Source organism: Clinocottus analis, unplaced genomic scaffold, assembly GCF_023055335.1.
Source record: "Clinocottus analis isolate CAN_PGR_092001 unplaced genomic scaffold, fCliAna1.0.p SCAF_28, whole genome shotgun sequence".
NCBI classification, from domain to species: domain Eukaryota; kingdom Metazoa; phylum Chordata; class Actinopteri; order Perciformes; family Cottidae; genus Clinocottus; species Clinocottus analis.
The window spans coordinates 574,301-588,095 of record NW_027176020.1 but is presented as its reverse complement, the minus strand read 5'-3'; the positions used below and the strand labels follow the sequence as shown (position 1 = coordinate 588,095).

The following is a 13,795-nucleotide window of genomic DNA, read 5'->3' as shown; positions in this document are numbered from 1 at the left end:
GTTTAACTAAGTCTCCGTGAGCGTTTGTTACCTGTTCAGGAGGTGGCGGTCGGTTTCCTTTACGACAACTCAGGTGTTAGCAGGTAGAGGTGAGCTAACAGCTAGACTACTTCCGGGTTCTGGGGCTAACCATCGCACCTCCGCTTCTTCTTCTTCTTCCGCTGCTGCGCTGATAGCTTCTTCTTCTGCTCGGAGGACCTTTGGCCGCAGTTTTTTCCGCAGGTTGAAGACCAGCACCACAGAGGAAGAAACATACCGGAAGTGAAGACGAAGTCCACTCTTTATCGTATTTATTATTTTATGAGTCATTCTACACTTTAACACGGACAAATATAGATACATATAATCAAATATAAATTGAGTTTTTCCTTTTTATTCAAACCATACAATATTACTAATATTACCTTTTTATGTTAGTACATTTAATTAGTTATTTAAAAAAAAAACTTTTATGGTTATTATATTTGTAACTCTGTTATTATTACTTTCGTACACTTTGTATTAAATACTCAGTTGTGTTTTATTTGTATGTTGTTTTCATTTCTGATCAATTTAATTTCTTCATGATTCATAAAAGTTAAATTTTCTATTATTTCTCAAAGCGCTTCACTGTTTGTCGATAAATAATCTATAACTTTATGGATTAATTATTGACAAACAGTGAAGTGCTTTGACACACATGAATAACTTTTAATATCCAGACAACACAAACATGACAATAAGTTTATATTTGAACTTTAAAAATTAATTTATGAATATTAACTTCACACTAAACACAAAGCATCGGCCTGTTGCGAAGGAGTTCCAGTAAAAAAAACTGTCAGTCGGTTCAAAAATGGAAAAGTTACTTATTTTATGGCAAAACATTGTCTGAATGATGCATGCTGGGATTTTATATTTCCTCAGCTTCCGTTTCAGAAACGTGGACGGAGCAGGAAGCCTTCAGGGTCAGAAACATGAGACAGAGAAGAAGAAAAAAACTCTGGAAAAAGCTCCGGCTGTTCTGTGTTTTTTCAGGTCCTGATAGAGAGTTTGTGGTTTTACTGCTTGTTATTATTATTATCATAATTATCATTATTCCTCTTGTCGGTCTTTCTCTGTTTAGTACATAAATACCTGAAGACAAACACAAATAAAAATCACCCGTTATGAAACCCGGTTTGATCGGTGAAGCGTTAAATGTATGAATGTTGTAATACAGTCAGTATCATCCTCTTCATCACTCGCTCTTCGTCTTCCTCTGCGTGACGGAGGCCTCCTGGGAGACGCGCAGCAGCGCTACGCCGACGCACGCAGTGCTCAGACCGGCCAGCAGGGCGGCGCCAGCGCCGGCAGTCAGAGCCGTCCACTCTTTGAAGAGCAGCGCCGAGGCGGCCAGCACGCTGCACGTGAACGCCGCGTAGTACACGGCCTCGAAGGCGTGGGAGCTGAAGCTCTGCAGGGCTCGGGTGATGAAGAAGAACTGGACCAGGACGCTGGCGGCCAGCGTGGCCAGTAGACACAGGAAGAGGGGCAGCGCGCCGCTCGCCACCGGCCCGGACCCGAAGACGTCCGGCGCCACCAGGCCGAGGCCTTTGCTGCTGGGGACAGTGAAGCCGCCCAGCAGCGAGCAGATGGACACGTACACCAACATGTTGGAGGAGCCGTGAGCCGGGGCAACCCGCAGGACCAGAACCAGCAGCAGCAGGACCAGCAGCAGGAAGTACGCCACCACCACTGTGAGGGGGAGGGGCTTTATATCTTTACTGGTTCACAATTTATCCAATGTTTTATGTGACTATAAACCACTTTTACATGATTTTTCACCAAATTCCTCCAAGAGACGTGGACTTGCTCACCTGGGTCTGACAGCCGGGCCTCGAGCTGCAGCCGGGTCGTGACCCCCTGGGCTTCAGGGGCGTGGATGATGAGCAGCACGGAGCCGCAGCAGCACAGCACACAGCCCAGCTGCCCCAGCCGGTCCAGACGCTCCTGCAGGACCCGGGAACCAAGAACGGCCCTGAACCACAACGACACGGGTTCAAGTCTGCTGCTCAGTGGACGGCAAATAACAGTTATATAGAGTTATGCAGGGTTCTGGTGCCTCTAGTGGACTAAAGAGGTAGTGTTGGTTCTGGTTCTGTGATGAGGATCTTTAGGAGGAACTAGCTGAAGGCTGATGACTTTGAGGACTCACCCAAACAGCACCCCCAGGGCTCCCAGCGGGGTCACGACCACAGCGGGCGCCGCGTTGTACGCCAGGAAGTTCCCAATTTGACCAACGATCACTGGTGAGATAAATAAACTGTCAAATTCCAGTTTAAATAAGTGAGAGACATCACACAAAAGTCCCCAAGGTGATTTCTGGTGCTCATTTTTGTATTAATTTGTTAACCTTTTCCTCATAAGATTAATATGAATATTATTAGAAATATGAATGAACCTGTCATATCCTCCAGAGTGGATAGGTGGCGCTATACTCACTGGACAGTGTGCCGCTCCACCAAAACACATCAGTGAGGTACGAAACTCCTGAGGACACAAGTTCAGTCTGTGAGGAGTCTGATGCCATTCATATGGATTCTACTTATACATATATATATATATATATATATATATATATATATATATATATATATATATATATATATATATATATGCATGCATGGAATTCACAATAAGCCAAAAAGGGATCTTATCTGTCTAATTAACTCAAGTTTATTTATTTATAAAGATTATTTTATTTGCAGTAAAGTGCTTCACATATAAAATGAATCAAATTAAAGATTTGTCAGAAAAAAGACGTCAATGGAATGAAATAAATTAAAAGCAGGTATAAATAATAATATTAATATTATTAATATTAATAATTATTAAAAAACAATGACTGACGCTTAAAAACTAAGGATTACTCCAAAACTTTAAATAAAAGTACAGAAAGCCGGAACCGGAAGTGTCTACCTCTGTCGCGCGACCGTAAAATTCCCTTCTTCTGGAGCACAAAAGTGGAGCCGTTGATGAAACTTGACACCACTGCTATCGCTACTCCGGAAACTGGGAACGAACCGCTGCTCGGTTCCGACCCAGCCGCCATTTTACCCCCGCCGCCGTCTCTTTACGTTAGTTTCACTGCGGGACGGCTAAAAGACCACTGTCCGGTTTCGTAGTTTGGACCAGGAAGTGGGACAATGCGCATGCGCGTTTACCGTGGCCCTCGGATGCAGCACGGCAGATATATATATCTATATCTATATCTATATCTATATCAATATAGATATAGATATATAGATATATCAATCTATATATATATATATATATATATATATATATATACATATATATATTTATATGTGTGTGTGTATATATGTGTGTGTATATATATATATATAGAGAGATATATATATCTATATCTATATAGATATAGATATATATAGAGATATATATATCTATATAGATATAGATATATATATATATATAAAGGGATGTAATTAAGAATGTGAGGTCGAAGCGTTCATATTTAAAAACTTTAAAATGTTGATGAAATACAATAAGTTGAAAAATATACTTAATAATTACAAACTCTACTTTATTACGTTTTGTCATATTAAGTAGGTATATAGGTGTAGACTTCATTACAAGTTACACATGAAATAGATCTTCTATTTAACCATCCTCAGTGATCAAGGAGCACTGTGCTGCCATGAGGCGCCGGGGAGCAACTGGAGTTCAGTGTCTTGTTCAAGGACACTGAGACACGCCGACTATAGCGAGGCCAGGGATCCAACCTCTCTACCCATGAGCCACAGCCGCCCCAATTAATGCACATCTAAAACTATACGACATATGTTCCTCTGCATCTAAATAAATACACTTTATAATCAAATATACATTTAAAACTATACGATATATGTACCTCTGCATCTAAATAAATACACGTTATAATTAAATACACATTTAAAACTATACGACATATGTACCTCTGCATCTAAATAAATACACGTTATAATTAAATACACATTTACAACTATACGACATATGTACCTTTGTATCTAAATAAATACACTTTATAATTAAATAAACATGTAAAACTATATGAAGTATGTCCCTCTGCATCTAAATAAAATAAAGAAATAGCGCCACTCAGTGGATGATGTTGCTGTCACTCCAGGACAAACCCCGCCCCTTCGATGTCCCGCCTCCAAACCCCAAAGAAGCGCACCTTTTAGAACACGGCGCGATGCGAGCGGGCGGGAATAAACCCAGCTCCGGTCACCTCGCTCCAGAAAGCCCCACCTCGGCGGGACGCCGTGACACAGATCAAACGCACCGAATCTCCCAGCGACAGTCTACGCAACTCGTTCCATGCCTCTCGCGCATGTCAATCAAGCCCCATTACGAGCGTCTCGTTTTATCGCAGCGGAGCAGCTGAAGGGACGAGAACAGCTCGAGGAGAACCGCTCGAGATAAGAGACCCCGCAGGTAATGTTCACGCATTCCTCTCGAGAGTGTCCACACCTGGGTCGTCGTGTCAGGAACGGCCCGTCCCGCTCGGTGTCACGTGTCCCGGTGGCTGCTGCTTCTTCTTCTCTGGATGATGATGATGTTGCTACTGTAGCTTTAGCAAGCTAGCTTGCTAGCTTTAGCCGCACAGCTAACGTAGACGTTACGTCACGTGATGCGTCTGTGAGTGTGTGTGTGTGTGTGTGCGCGTGTGTGCGTGCATTAGTGTGTGTCAGTATGTTGTGTGTGTGTGTGTGTGTGTTATGTGGTGTGTGGTGTGTGTCTGTGTCAGTATGTTAACTGTGTGTGTGTGTGTGTGTCGGTATGTTGTGTGTGTGTGTGTGTGTGTGTGTTACCTGTTGTCTCACCTATGGAGTCCTTGTTATCACATTGTGGTCCTATGTGACCTTGCTAGCATCGTCTCCTTGTCTCCTCCACCATCTCCTTGTTTCCTCCATCGTCTCGTTAACTTCTGGGGATTTAATAGTGTTCACATGAAGATGACGTCACTGTTGTCTGTATGCAGCATGTAGTGTATGGTCATGTGTGTGTAGGGTCATGTATGTGAGACCTTCCTCCATCTGGTAGTTTGACACATTGAGCGGGAGTCCTGTTGGGTTCTCCTGTTTGTTTACATTTGGGGGATCTATCTCTCTATCTATCTATCTATACATCTATACATCTATCTATACATCTATCTATCAATAACCTGAGCTATAACCATAACTCTGCTTGAGCTGCACACGTTCATGACGTCACGGTCATCACCTTCATCACCTTCATCACCTCTCCGTCCTGCAGGTTGGCTGCCTCTGCAGCCAGGAGAGAAGAGGAGGGAGAGGATGCCGTCTCCATCTTTCACCCTCGATGCTCAGCTGAGGTTCCACGACAAATGGCTGAAGATAGACCTGCAGGTTAGTGTTGCACACACCTGCAAAGTCTGACTTTCTTGTGCTGCTCCGTGTCTCAGGAGCTGCGTTGTGTTGTTTTCAGTGTGCTTGTGTTGCTTCATGTTGGGACATTGGAAGTGAATGCATATTCCACTAAGCATCATAAACATCCTCAGGACGCGTTCACGTGATTACTGTTGTCCTGTAATGTGGGAAGAGGTGCAGCCCATAATATCCCCGTCAGTCAGGGGAAAAGGATCCGTGTTGTGAAAACAAACCCGTGTTGGTGGTCTTTAAGAGGGCTGCAGTCACGATGGAGTGAGAGAAGAAGCCTCTGGGCCTCGCGCTGCCAAGTGAGCGCTGCGTTGTGAAAGAGCCTCCGTCTGTCCGGCTCTGAGCGATGGTGTTTTTCACATTTCAAGACATCGGATCCCTGAAAGCGAGAGCTGTGTTTCCTGGAGGGAGAGTTTCTCAGCAGAGCACGAAGGTGACGAGCTGATGAGGAAGCAGCTGGTTCTCCTCTTGTTGTGATGTTAGCTGCTGGCTTTAGAGCATATCTGAGGTTCCTATAGAGATTCAACAGGTGGAAGGTTTCCCTTTGTGGTCGTCTGGAGGAAAAGGCCTCTGGTTACCTGAGAACAGTCTGAACTTATCAGAGTGAAGAGAACAAAAGCCTGACACGACTAACTGGTATGTAACTGGTATGTTACTGGTGAGCGTAGTGCTGTCATCAGGATGCGTGGTCCTCTCTGCTCTTTGGACTGAGTTGACGGTCGGCGCTCGTGCAGAAGCAAAGAGCTCGTTGCCCAAATGGATCATAAAGAGCCGAGCAGGAAGCTGCCGGTAGGAAACGCCCCGAAGAGGAATAAAATACAAGCTAATGAGTTATTTTAAGATCTGGTGAGGAGAAGAGAACATTTATAGACGCTAAACCCAGAGTCACACTGCTGGTGTGATGTGAATAGCCCATCTGTGTGTATCATGTGTGTAACCCTGTGTTCTCTCCCTGCAGAGGGCCTGTTGAGATGTGTGTGTTACACGTGTGTAACGTGTATGTTGTGTGCATGTTGTGTGTGTAACCCTGTGTTCTCTGTGCCAGCGGGCCTTCTCTGCAGAGGGCCTGTGTGAGATGTGGAATGAAATGGTGAAAGATGAGGAGATCACCTTCAACGGGGAGGAGTCTGCTCACCCAGGTAGGAACCTCGTCCTCTTCACTCCTCTGTGTGTGACACACCTGCTGCCTCAGGCTGAAGGTCACCGCGTGAACGTCTCTGTGCTGGATTTCAGAGGACTGCACCGACTGCTTTGGAGCGCAGAAGAAAGATGAGCCCAACGACAAAGAGAAGAAGGAGGAGGAGGAGACGTCCACGTCCGTCCACCACTCCATCATCGAGACCTGGGACTGGGGCCGGCAGCCAGGTGAGCTCACCTGTCCCGCCAGCTGCTGCTGGTTGCTCTGCTGCTGGTTGCTCTGCTGCTGGTTGCTCTGCTGCTGGTTGCTCTGCTGCTGGTTGCTCTGCTGCTGGTTGCTCTGCTGCTGTGAGGAACTGTGTTCCTCGTGAGGCTCGTCGGGTCAGAGGTGACGCTGCGCTCTGGTTGCCAGTAGTGTAACGGACACGCAGACGCTTTCACAACTTTTAAATGTCGACTAGACACACACATGCACACACGCACACACACACACACACACACACACACCCCGGCTGTCCTCAGCTCACGGCCTCCTGCGGTTTCTTCGGCCACGTGAGGAGTTGCCCTGCAGGTCTGAGGGTTATTTATAGCTCAGTGTAATCTAGGGTCTGCACGGTGGTGCGGTGCTGGCTGTGTTTACTGGGCGGACTGGGTGGGACGGTGTCATGTTGGGGGAGATAAGTGTGGGAGGGGGAGGAGCCCTGATGGTGGATGCCGGCGCTGCTCGCGGCCTCTTGGCTCTCCTCATTGACTGAAGCAGGAAATAATCACAGCGGTCTGATTTAACACGGACCAGTGCTCTGTCACGGAGCCTGCAGGGACACGACCACGTGGAGAAGATGTGCAGCAGAGTTACACACACACACACACACACACACACACACACACACACACACACACACACACACACACACACACACACACACACACATATACACACACACACACACTCTTTTTACATGAGTTCTGGCTTCACTTAAAATAATCGTTCATTCATTCAGCATGAAGAACTCAGACATGTGAGTCTCAGGGACCTGCAGGAGGTTCTGGTCTTCAGGAGGAACCCTGAGAGGAACCCAGAGGGGTTCAGATCTCAAAGCCTCAGACGGCTCCTGACAGAGAACGTCTTCAGTGTGTCTGACATCAAGATGTTCTAAATATAGCGTTCACTCTTTTCATATCTGGAACGGCACAAATCAGCACAAACGCTGGTTTTTAACTTAGAACGTTCTGAGCTCTGACCCTCAGCGGGAGCTGTGTTTGACCTCCAGATGTCACAGAGTCCACCATGTGGTCGTTCTCTCACTGCGCCCTCTCAGCGATGGCTAACGGTGGATTATTATTATTATTATTATTACTATAATAGTAGTAGTAGAGGGCGATGTGACCGACTGCAGCTGATGCTCGGTGCTCATCGGGTCGGTCCGGCTTACAGGAAGCTTAACGGGTTCTGATCGACTATTTTGGCTCTTCTCATCTTACAGACACACACACACACACACACACACACACACACACACACACACACACACCTCTCTATAAATATATTCAGTACTGAACCCGATCAGAACAAAAGGCTCTGATGATGATGTAAGAAGCTGAAGTCATGTGACCAAGACTTATTGATTTGTCTTCTTAACCATGGTGTGTGTGTGTGTGTGTGTGTGTGTGTGTGTGTGTGTGTGTGTGTTGCTTCATTCTGATCCGTGCTGTGTGCAGACGAGGCCGAGCTGAAGCGCTGCCTGCTGGTCCTGGTGGACGACCAGCAGCGCCTCTCGGCTCAGACGGCCAAGACCACGCTGTCGGCCCGGCGGCTCCGGCAGCGCCTCGTCATCCTGGAGCGCTACCTCATCTCCCTGAGCCACAGCATGATGGAGGACAAGGACAAGGCCCGCTGGAGGGGCCCGCCCAGCCCGCCGGCGCCCGCCGCCGACAACAAGAGGTAGGGGTCGGGGGAACCGGGGGGAACCGGGTGGAACCGGAGGGAACCGGAGGGAACCGGAGGAACCGGAGGGAACCGGGGGGAACCGGAGGAACCGGAGGGAACCGGAGGAACCGGAGGGAACCGGGGAAACCGGAGGAACCGGAGGAACCGGAGGAACCGGAGGGAACCGGAGGAACCGGAGGGAACCGGGGAAACCGGAGGGAACCGGGGAAACCGGAGGAACCGGAGGGAACCGGGGAAACCGGAGGAACCGGAGGGAACCGGGGGAACCGGAGGGAACCGGGGGAACCGGAGGGAACCGGGGTCCAGTTTATGTAGGAGCAAAATATTCACTCACTTCCTGTTTCCAAAGCTACTGAAACAAACTCTGTGACGCCTTCAGACGAGTGAAAGCAGCTTCTGTTGGAGAATATCTGTGACGCTCACGCAGGAAAAGCTCTGAACACACACACACACACACACACACACAAACACAAACACACACACACTCTCTCTCAGTGCTCGTCTCTGTGTTCCAGTCCCCGTCCCGCCAGTAAAGGTGTTGAAGGTCTGGCCAGAGTCGGCTCCAGGGCGGCGCTCTCCTTCGCCTTCGCTTTCCTGCGCCGAGCCTGGCGGTCAGGTGTGTGTGTCTCTGTGTGTGTCTCTGTGTGTGTGTTTGTGTGTGTGTGTGTGTGTGTGTGTGTGTGTCCGGTGGTGGAGGAGGTGATGTGTTGCTCTGGTTTAAATGTTCATGAATAGAAAATACAAACAAGCTCAAATAAAACACTCGTTTCTTTGTGTTTGTAAAACTTTATATGAATGCATGATGCATGGATGGATGAATGGATGAATGGATGGATGAATGGATGAATGGATGAATGGATGCATGGATGGATGGATGGATGGATGGATGGATGGATGGATGGATGCGTAACCGGCTCTGTGTGTCTCCAGGAGACGATGCAGACCTCTGCAGCGAGCTGCTGCAGGAGTCTCTGGACGCGCTGCGAGCTCTCCCAGAAGCCACTCTGTTCGACGAGGGCACCGTGTCGTCCGTGTGGCTCGAGGTGGTGGAGCGAGCCACCAAGTTCCTCAGGTTCTTCAACGTGTTATATTCATGTGTTCATGTGTTCATTTAGTTTAAATAATGAATCTGCTTTTAAAAGAAAGAGGCTCAAAACATCAGCAGCATACATACAGGCATCTATATAAATGTTTATTCTTTTAATAAACTATTGTCTCTCATTCATTTGAGGTTTACTGTATGCTTTGAATCCTCATTGTTAGTTTAAATACTACATTTTATCACTTTTTACTGTTTACACACACATTTCACACAATGTTTGATCATGAACATTTAGTTTAAAGTCATGAACGTTTGGTTTAAAGTCATGAACATTTAGTTTAAAGTCATGAACGTTTAGTTTAAAGTCATGAACGTTTAGTTTAAAGTCATGAACATTTAGTTTAAAGTCATGAACATTTAGTTTAAAGTCATGAACATTTAGTTTAAAGTCATGAACGTTTAGTTTAAAGTCATGAACGTTTCGTTTGAAGTCATGAACGTTTCGTTTAAAGTCATGAACGTTTCGTTTAAAGTCATGAACGTTTGGTTTGAAGTCATGAACGTTTGGTTTGAAGTCATGAACGTTTGGTTTGAAGTCATGAACGTTTGGTTTGAAGTCATGAACGTTTGGTTTGAAGTCATGAACGTTTGGTTTAAAGTCATGAACGTTTGGTTTAAAGTCATGAACGTTTGGTTTAAAGTCATGAACGTTTGGTTTAAAGTCATGAACGTTTAGTTTAAAGTCATGAACGTTTAGTTTAAAGTCATGAACGTTTAGTTTAAAGTCATAACATTAGTTTAAAGTCATGAACGTTTAGTTTAAAGTCATGAACGTTTAGTTTAAAGTCATGAACATTAGTTTAAAGTCATGTCGGTGTGCGTCGGTGTGTGTCGTGTGTGTCAGCGTGTGTGTGACCCTGTGTGTTGACCTCTCTCTGCAGTGACGTGCACGGCAGCGCCAGCAGCAAAGGGAACATCCCTCTGCAGGACCAGCACCTGGCGCTGGCCATCCTGCTGGAGCTGGCGGTGCAGAGGGGCACGCTCAGGTAACCACAGCACCTGGGGGACGCCCCCCACGCCCGCTGGGACACGCCCACGCTCACCTCGTGCATCTGTTGTGTGTCTGTTGTGCGTCTGTTGTGCGTCCCTCAGCCAGCTGCTGTCGGCCGTGCTGCTGCTGCTGCGCCTGTGGGAGAGCGGCACCAGGGAGATGGACAACGAGCGCTCCACCCAGGGAACCAGCGCCCCGCTGCTGCCGCTGCTGCAGCGCCTGCACAGCATCCGCAGCAGCAAGGAGGAGCCGGCGCCCGAGGACCAGGCCGAGGTGAGTACCCGGGTCACGGGAGTTATTGATCCTGCTCAGGTCTGCCTGAGGAAACACAGTTTATCCTCCAGTAGATCACGTGATCAGGACGTCTAGTGGGGTGCAGAGGTATCACAGGTGGGGCAAATGAGTTCACATATTACAAAGTGCATTGACATGATGTGTTTTTATGAAGAAGAAAAACTCATTACTAAAGTAAAAGTACGCATTGAGTGTTTTTAATACTGAAACCACTCAATGACGCTCCGGTTGTCAGATCCTCTCGGCCCAGATGAGTCCCAACGAGAGCTTCCTGCGCTACCTGACCTTGCCTCAGGACAACGACCTTGCCATCGACCTCCGGCAGACGGCCGTGGTGATCATGGCTCACCTGGATCGCCTGGCGTCCCCCTGCTGCCCCCCTCACTGCAACTCCCCCACCTCGCACAAGGTGTCTTATGCTTTTACTCATCCTGAACGCTGGCTTCTATACAACCAGACGAGTGACGTCATGACCCCTCTCGCCCCCTCTGCTGCAGGGGACCCTGCAGGAGGTGATCGCCTGGGGTCTGCTGGGCTGGAAGCTCTACGCCAACGTCAACGGGCCCATTCACTGCAAAGGCCTGTCGAGCCTCGGCGTCGCCCAGGTGGTGTGTTCGGAGAAGGGCTTCCTCATCCTGTCCAGCAGCGGAGCCGTCTACACCCAGAACTACAAGAGCACCACCCTGGTGAGTCATTTTGCACCCGGTGCTTTCTGCTGGATGGACGAGGCCTTCGTCTCCGCCGCAGGTTTAGTCTCTGAGTCGTTTCTTTTAGGCTCCGATGCTGATTCACGGACTGAGCTCCAGGAAGGTGGTGAAGCTCGCGGCTCACCCCGACGGCCAGCACCAGCTGGCCCTGTCGTCCAACGGTGAGGTGTTCTCCTGGGGCTGCGGGGACGGAGGCCGCCTCGGACACGGAGACACCACGTGAGTGAAACATGGACATGTGGTTAAAGTCATGAACGTTTGGTTTAAAGTCATGAATGTTTAGTTTAAAGTCATGAATGTTTGGTTTAAAGTCATGAACGTTTGGTTTAAAGTCATGAACGTTTGGTTTAAAGTCATGAACGTTTGGTTAAAGTCATGAATGTTTAGTTTAAAGTCATGAACGTTTGGGTTAAAGTCATGAACGTTTGGGTTAAAGTCATGAACGTTTGGTTTAAAGTCATGAACGTTTGGTTTAAAGTCATGAACGTTTGGGTTAAAGTCATGAACGTTTGGGTTAAAGTCATGAACGTTTGGTTTAACGTCATGAACGTTTGGTTAAAGTCATGAACGTTTGGGTTAAAGTCATGGACATCTCTGGGTCACACTGCGTCTGAACCTGGTTGCTTCCCTCTCTGTTCTTCAGGTACCTGGAGGAGCCCACCATGATCGCGGCCTTCAACGGGAAGCAGACGGGGAAGCACGTGGTGCACGTCGCGTGCGGCAGCACGTACAGCGCCGCCATCACGGCCGACGGCGAGCTGTACACATGGGGCCGAGGGAACTACGGCCGGCTGGGCCACGGTGAGCGCCGTCTGCACCGCGGGGGCCCTGAACGCCTCATGACCACAGCTAACCGGCTCCGTGTGTCGTCTCTCTGCTGGGTTCTAGGCTCCAGCGAGGACCAGACCACGCCCATGCTGGTGACGGCGCTGAAGGGGCTGAAGGTCATGGACGTGGCGTGCGGTAGCGGCGACGCGCAGACGCTCTCTGTGACGGAGAACGGTAAGAGGAGGGAACGGTCTGGGACTCCTCCCTCTTTTATGAACTGCATTTCTGCAGACTTTACCCTCGGGGAATTACCCATAGTTCATAGCAGCGTGACGCGGTTAGCGGTGGAAGCAAACAAAATGGCCGATTCACATTTACAGAATCTGAAGCCCTCACAGCCTCTCTCACTTTTACTTGTAACAAAGTACTCTTACTGCTTGATTCTGGTACTTTAACTTGCAACAAAGTATTTTTACAGTGTAGTATTAGTACTGTAACTTGCACTGGGCCGTACCATTGAGACCCCCCTCTGGTCCTCAGGCCAGGTCTGGTCTTGGGGGGACGGCGACTACGGCAAACTGGGCCGAGGAGGCAGCGACGGCTGCAAGACCCCCAAGCTGGTGGAGAAGCTGCAGGACCTGGACGTGGTGAAGGTGTGCTGCGGCAGCCAGTTCTCCGTGGCGCTCACCAAAGACGGACAGGTGTACACCTGGGGCAAGGGGGACAACCAGCGGCTCGGACACGGCACCGACGAGCACGTCAGATACCCCAAGCTGCTCGACAGCCTGCAGGGTGAGCTGCTGCTGCTGGGACGGAGGAGCTTATGACCTGTAACCAGCTTATTATAAGAGCTTATGACCTGTAACTAACTTATTATAAGAGCTTATGACCTGTAACCAGCTTACTATAAGAGCTTATGACCTGTAACTAGCTTATTATGAGGCCTTATGACCTGTAACCAGCTTATTATGAGGAGCTTATGACCTGTAACTAACTTATTATGAGGAGCTTATGACCTGTAACCAGCTTACTATAAGAGCTTATGACCTGTAACTAGCTTATTATGAGGCCTTATGACCTGTAACTAACTTATCATAAGGAGCTTATGACCTGTAACTAACTTATCATGAGGCCTTATGACCTGTAACTAACTTATCATAAGGAGCTTATGACCTGTAACTAACTTATTATGAGGAGCTTATGACCTGTAACTAACTTATTATGAGGAGCTTATGACCTGTTACTAGCTTATTATGAGGCCTTATGACCTGTAACGAGCTTATTATGAAGAGCTTATGACCTGTAACTAACTTATTATGAGGCCTTATGACCTGTAACTAACTTATCATGAGGAGCTTATGACCTGTAACTAGCTTATCATAAGGAGCTTATGACCTGTAACCAGCTTGTCATGAGGAGCTTATG

The 13,795-nt window shown here is 47.9% G+C and overlaps 3 protein-coding genes across 5 annotated transcripts in view; 1 reads left to right on the top strand and 2 right to left on the bottom strand.

The window, feature by feature from the left end:
- The window catches only part of nipa2 (NIPA magnesium transporter 2), a 3,906-nt gene extending 3,728 nt beyond the window's left edge, over window positions 1-178 (bottom strand). Inside the window, exon 1 of the mRNA XM_068593016.1 lies at window positions 32-178. The gene's annotated coding sequence lies outside the window, so the exon portion shown is untranslated. The remainder of the gene's footprint in view (window positions 1-31) is intronic.
- Window positions 179-828: 650 nt separating this feature from the next.
- On the bottom strand, window positions 829-3,129 carry nipa1 (NIPA magnesium transporter 1). The gene is made up of 5 exons (XM_068593111.1): window positions 2,941-3,129; window positions 2,464-2,511; window positions 2,177-2,267; window positions 1,839-1,999; window positions 829-1,716 (listed from the first exon to the last, which is right to left on the bottom strand). The coding sequence occupies exons 1-5, from the start codon at window positions 3,071-3,073 to the stop codon at window positions 1,220-1,222; spliced, it is 930 nt and encodes a 309-aa protein (XP_068449212.1). The 5' UTR covers window positions 3,074-3,129; the 3' UTR covers window positions 829-1,219.
- A 1,216-nt stretch (window positions 3,130-4,345) lies between these two features.
- herc2 (HECT and RLD domain containing E3 ubiquitin protein ligase 2) overlaps window positions 4,346-13,795 on the top strand; it is a 42,353-nt gene continuing 32,903 nt past the window's right edge. For all 3 annotated transcript variants that reach the window (XM_068593110.1, XM_068593109.1, XM_068593108.1), the window contains exons 1-15: window positions 4,346-4,458; window positions 5,281-5,393; window positions 6,469-6,562; window positions 6,657-6,788; window positions 8,280-8,502; window positions 9,024-9,124; window positions 9,439-9,580; window positions 10,492-10,596; window positions 10,703-10,874; window positions 11,131-11,304; window positions 11,393-11,581; window positions 11,670-11,821; window positions 12,246-12,403; window positions 12,491-12,604; window positions 12,911-13,162. In XM_068593110.1, coding sequence (XP_068449211.1) covers window positions 5,322-5,393; window positions 6,469-6,562; window positions 6,657-6,788; window positions 8,280-8,502; window positions 9,024-9,124; window positions 9,439-9,580; window positions 10,492-10,596; window positions 10,703-10,874; window positions 11,131-11,304; window positions 11,393-11,581; window positions 11,670-11,821; window positions 12,246-12,403; window positions 12,491-12,604; window positions 12,911-13,162 — 2,080 coding nt within the window. In that variant the 5' untranslated portion in view covers window positions 4,346-4,458; window positions 5,281-5,321. The remainder of the gene's footprint in view (window positions 4,459-5,280; window positions 5,394-6,468; window positions 6,563-6,656; window positions 6,789-8,279; window positions 8,503-9,023; window positions 9,125-9,438; window positions 9,581-10,491; window positions 10,597-10,702; window positions 10,875-11,130; window positions 11,305-11,392; window positions 11,582-11,669; window positions 11,822-12,245; window positions 12,404-12,490; window positions 12,605-12,910; window positions 13,163-13,795) is intronic.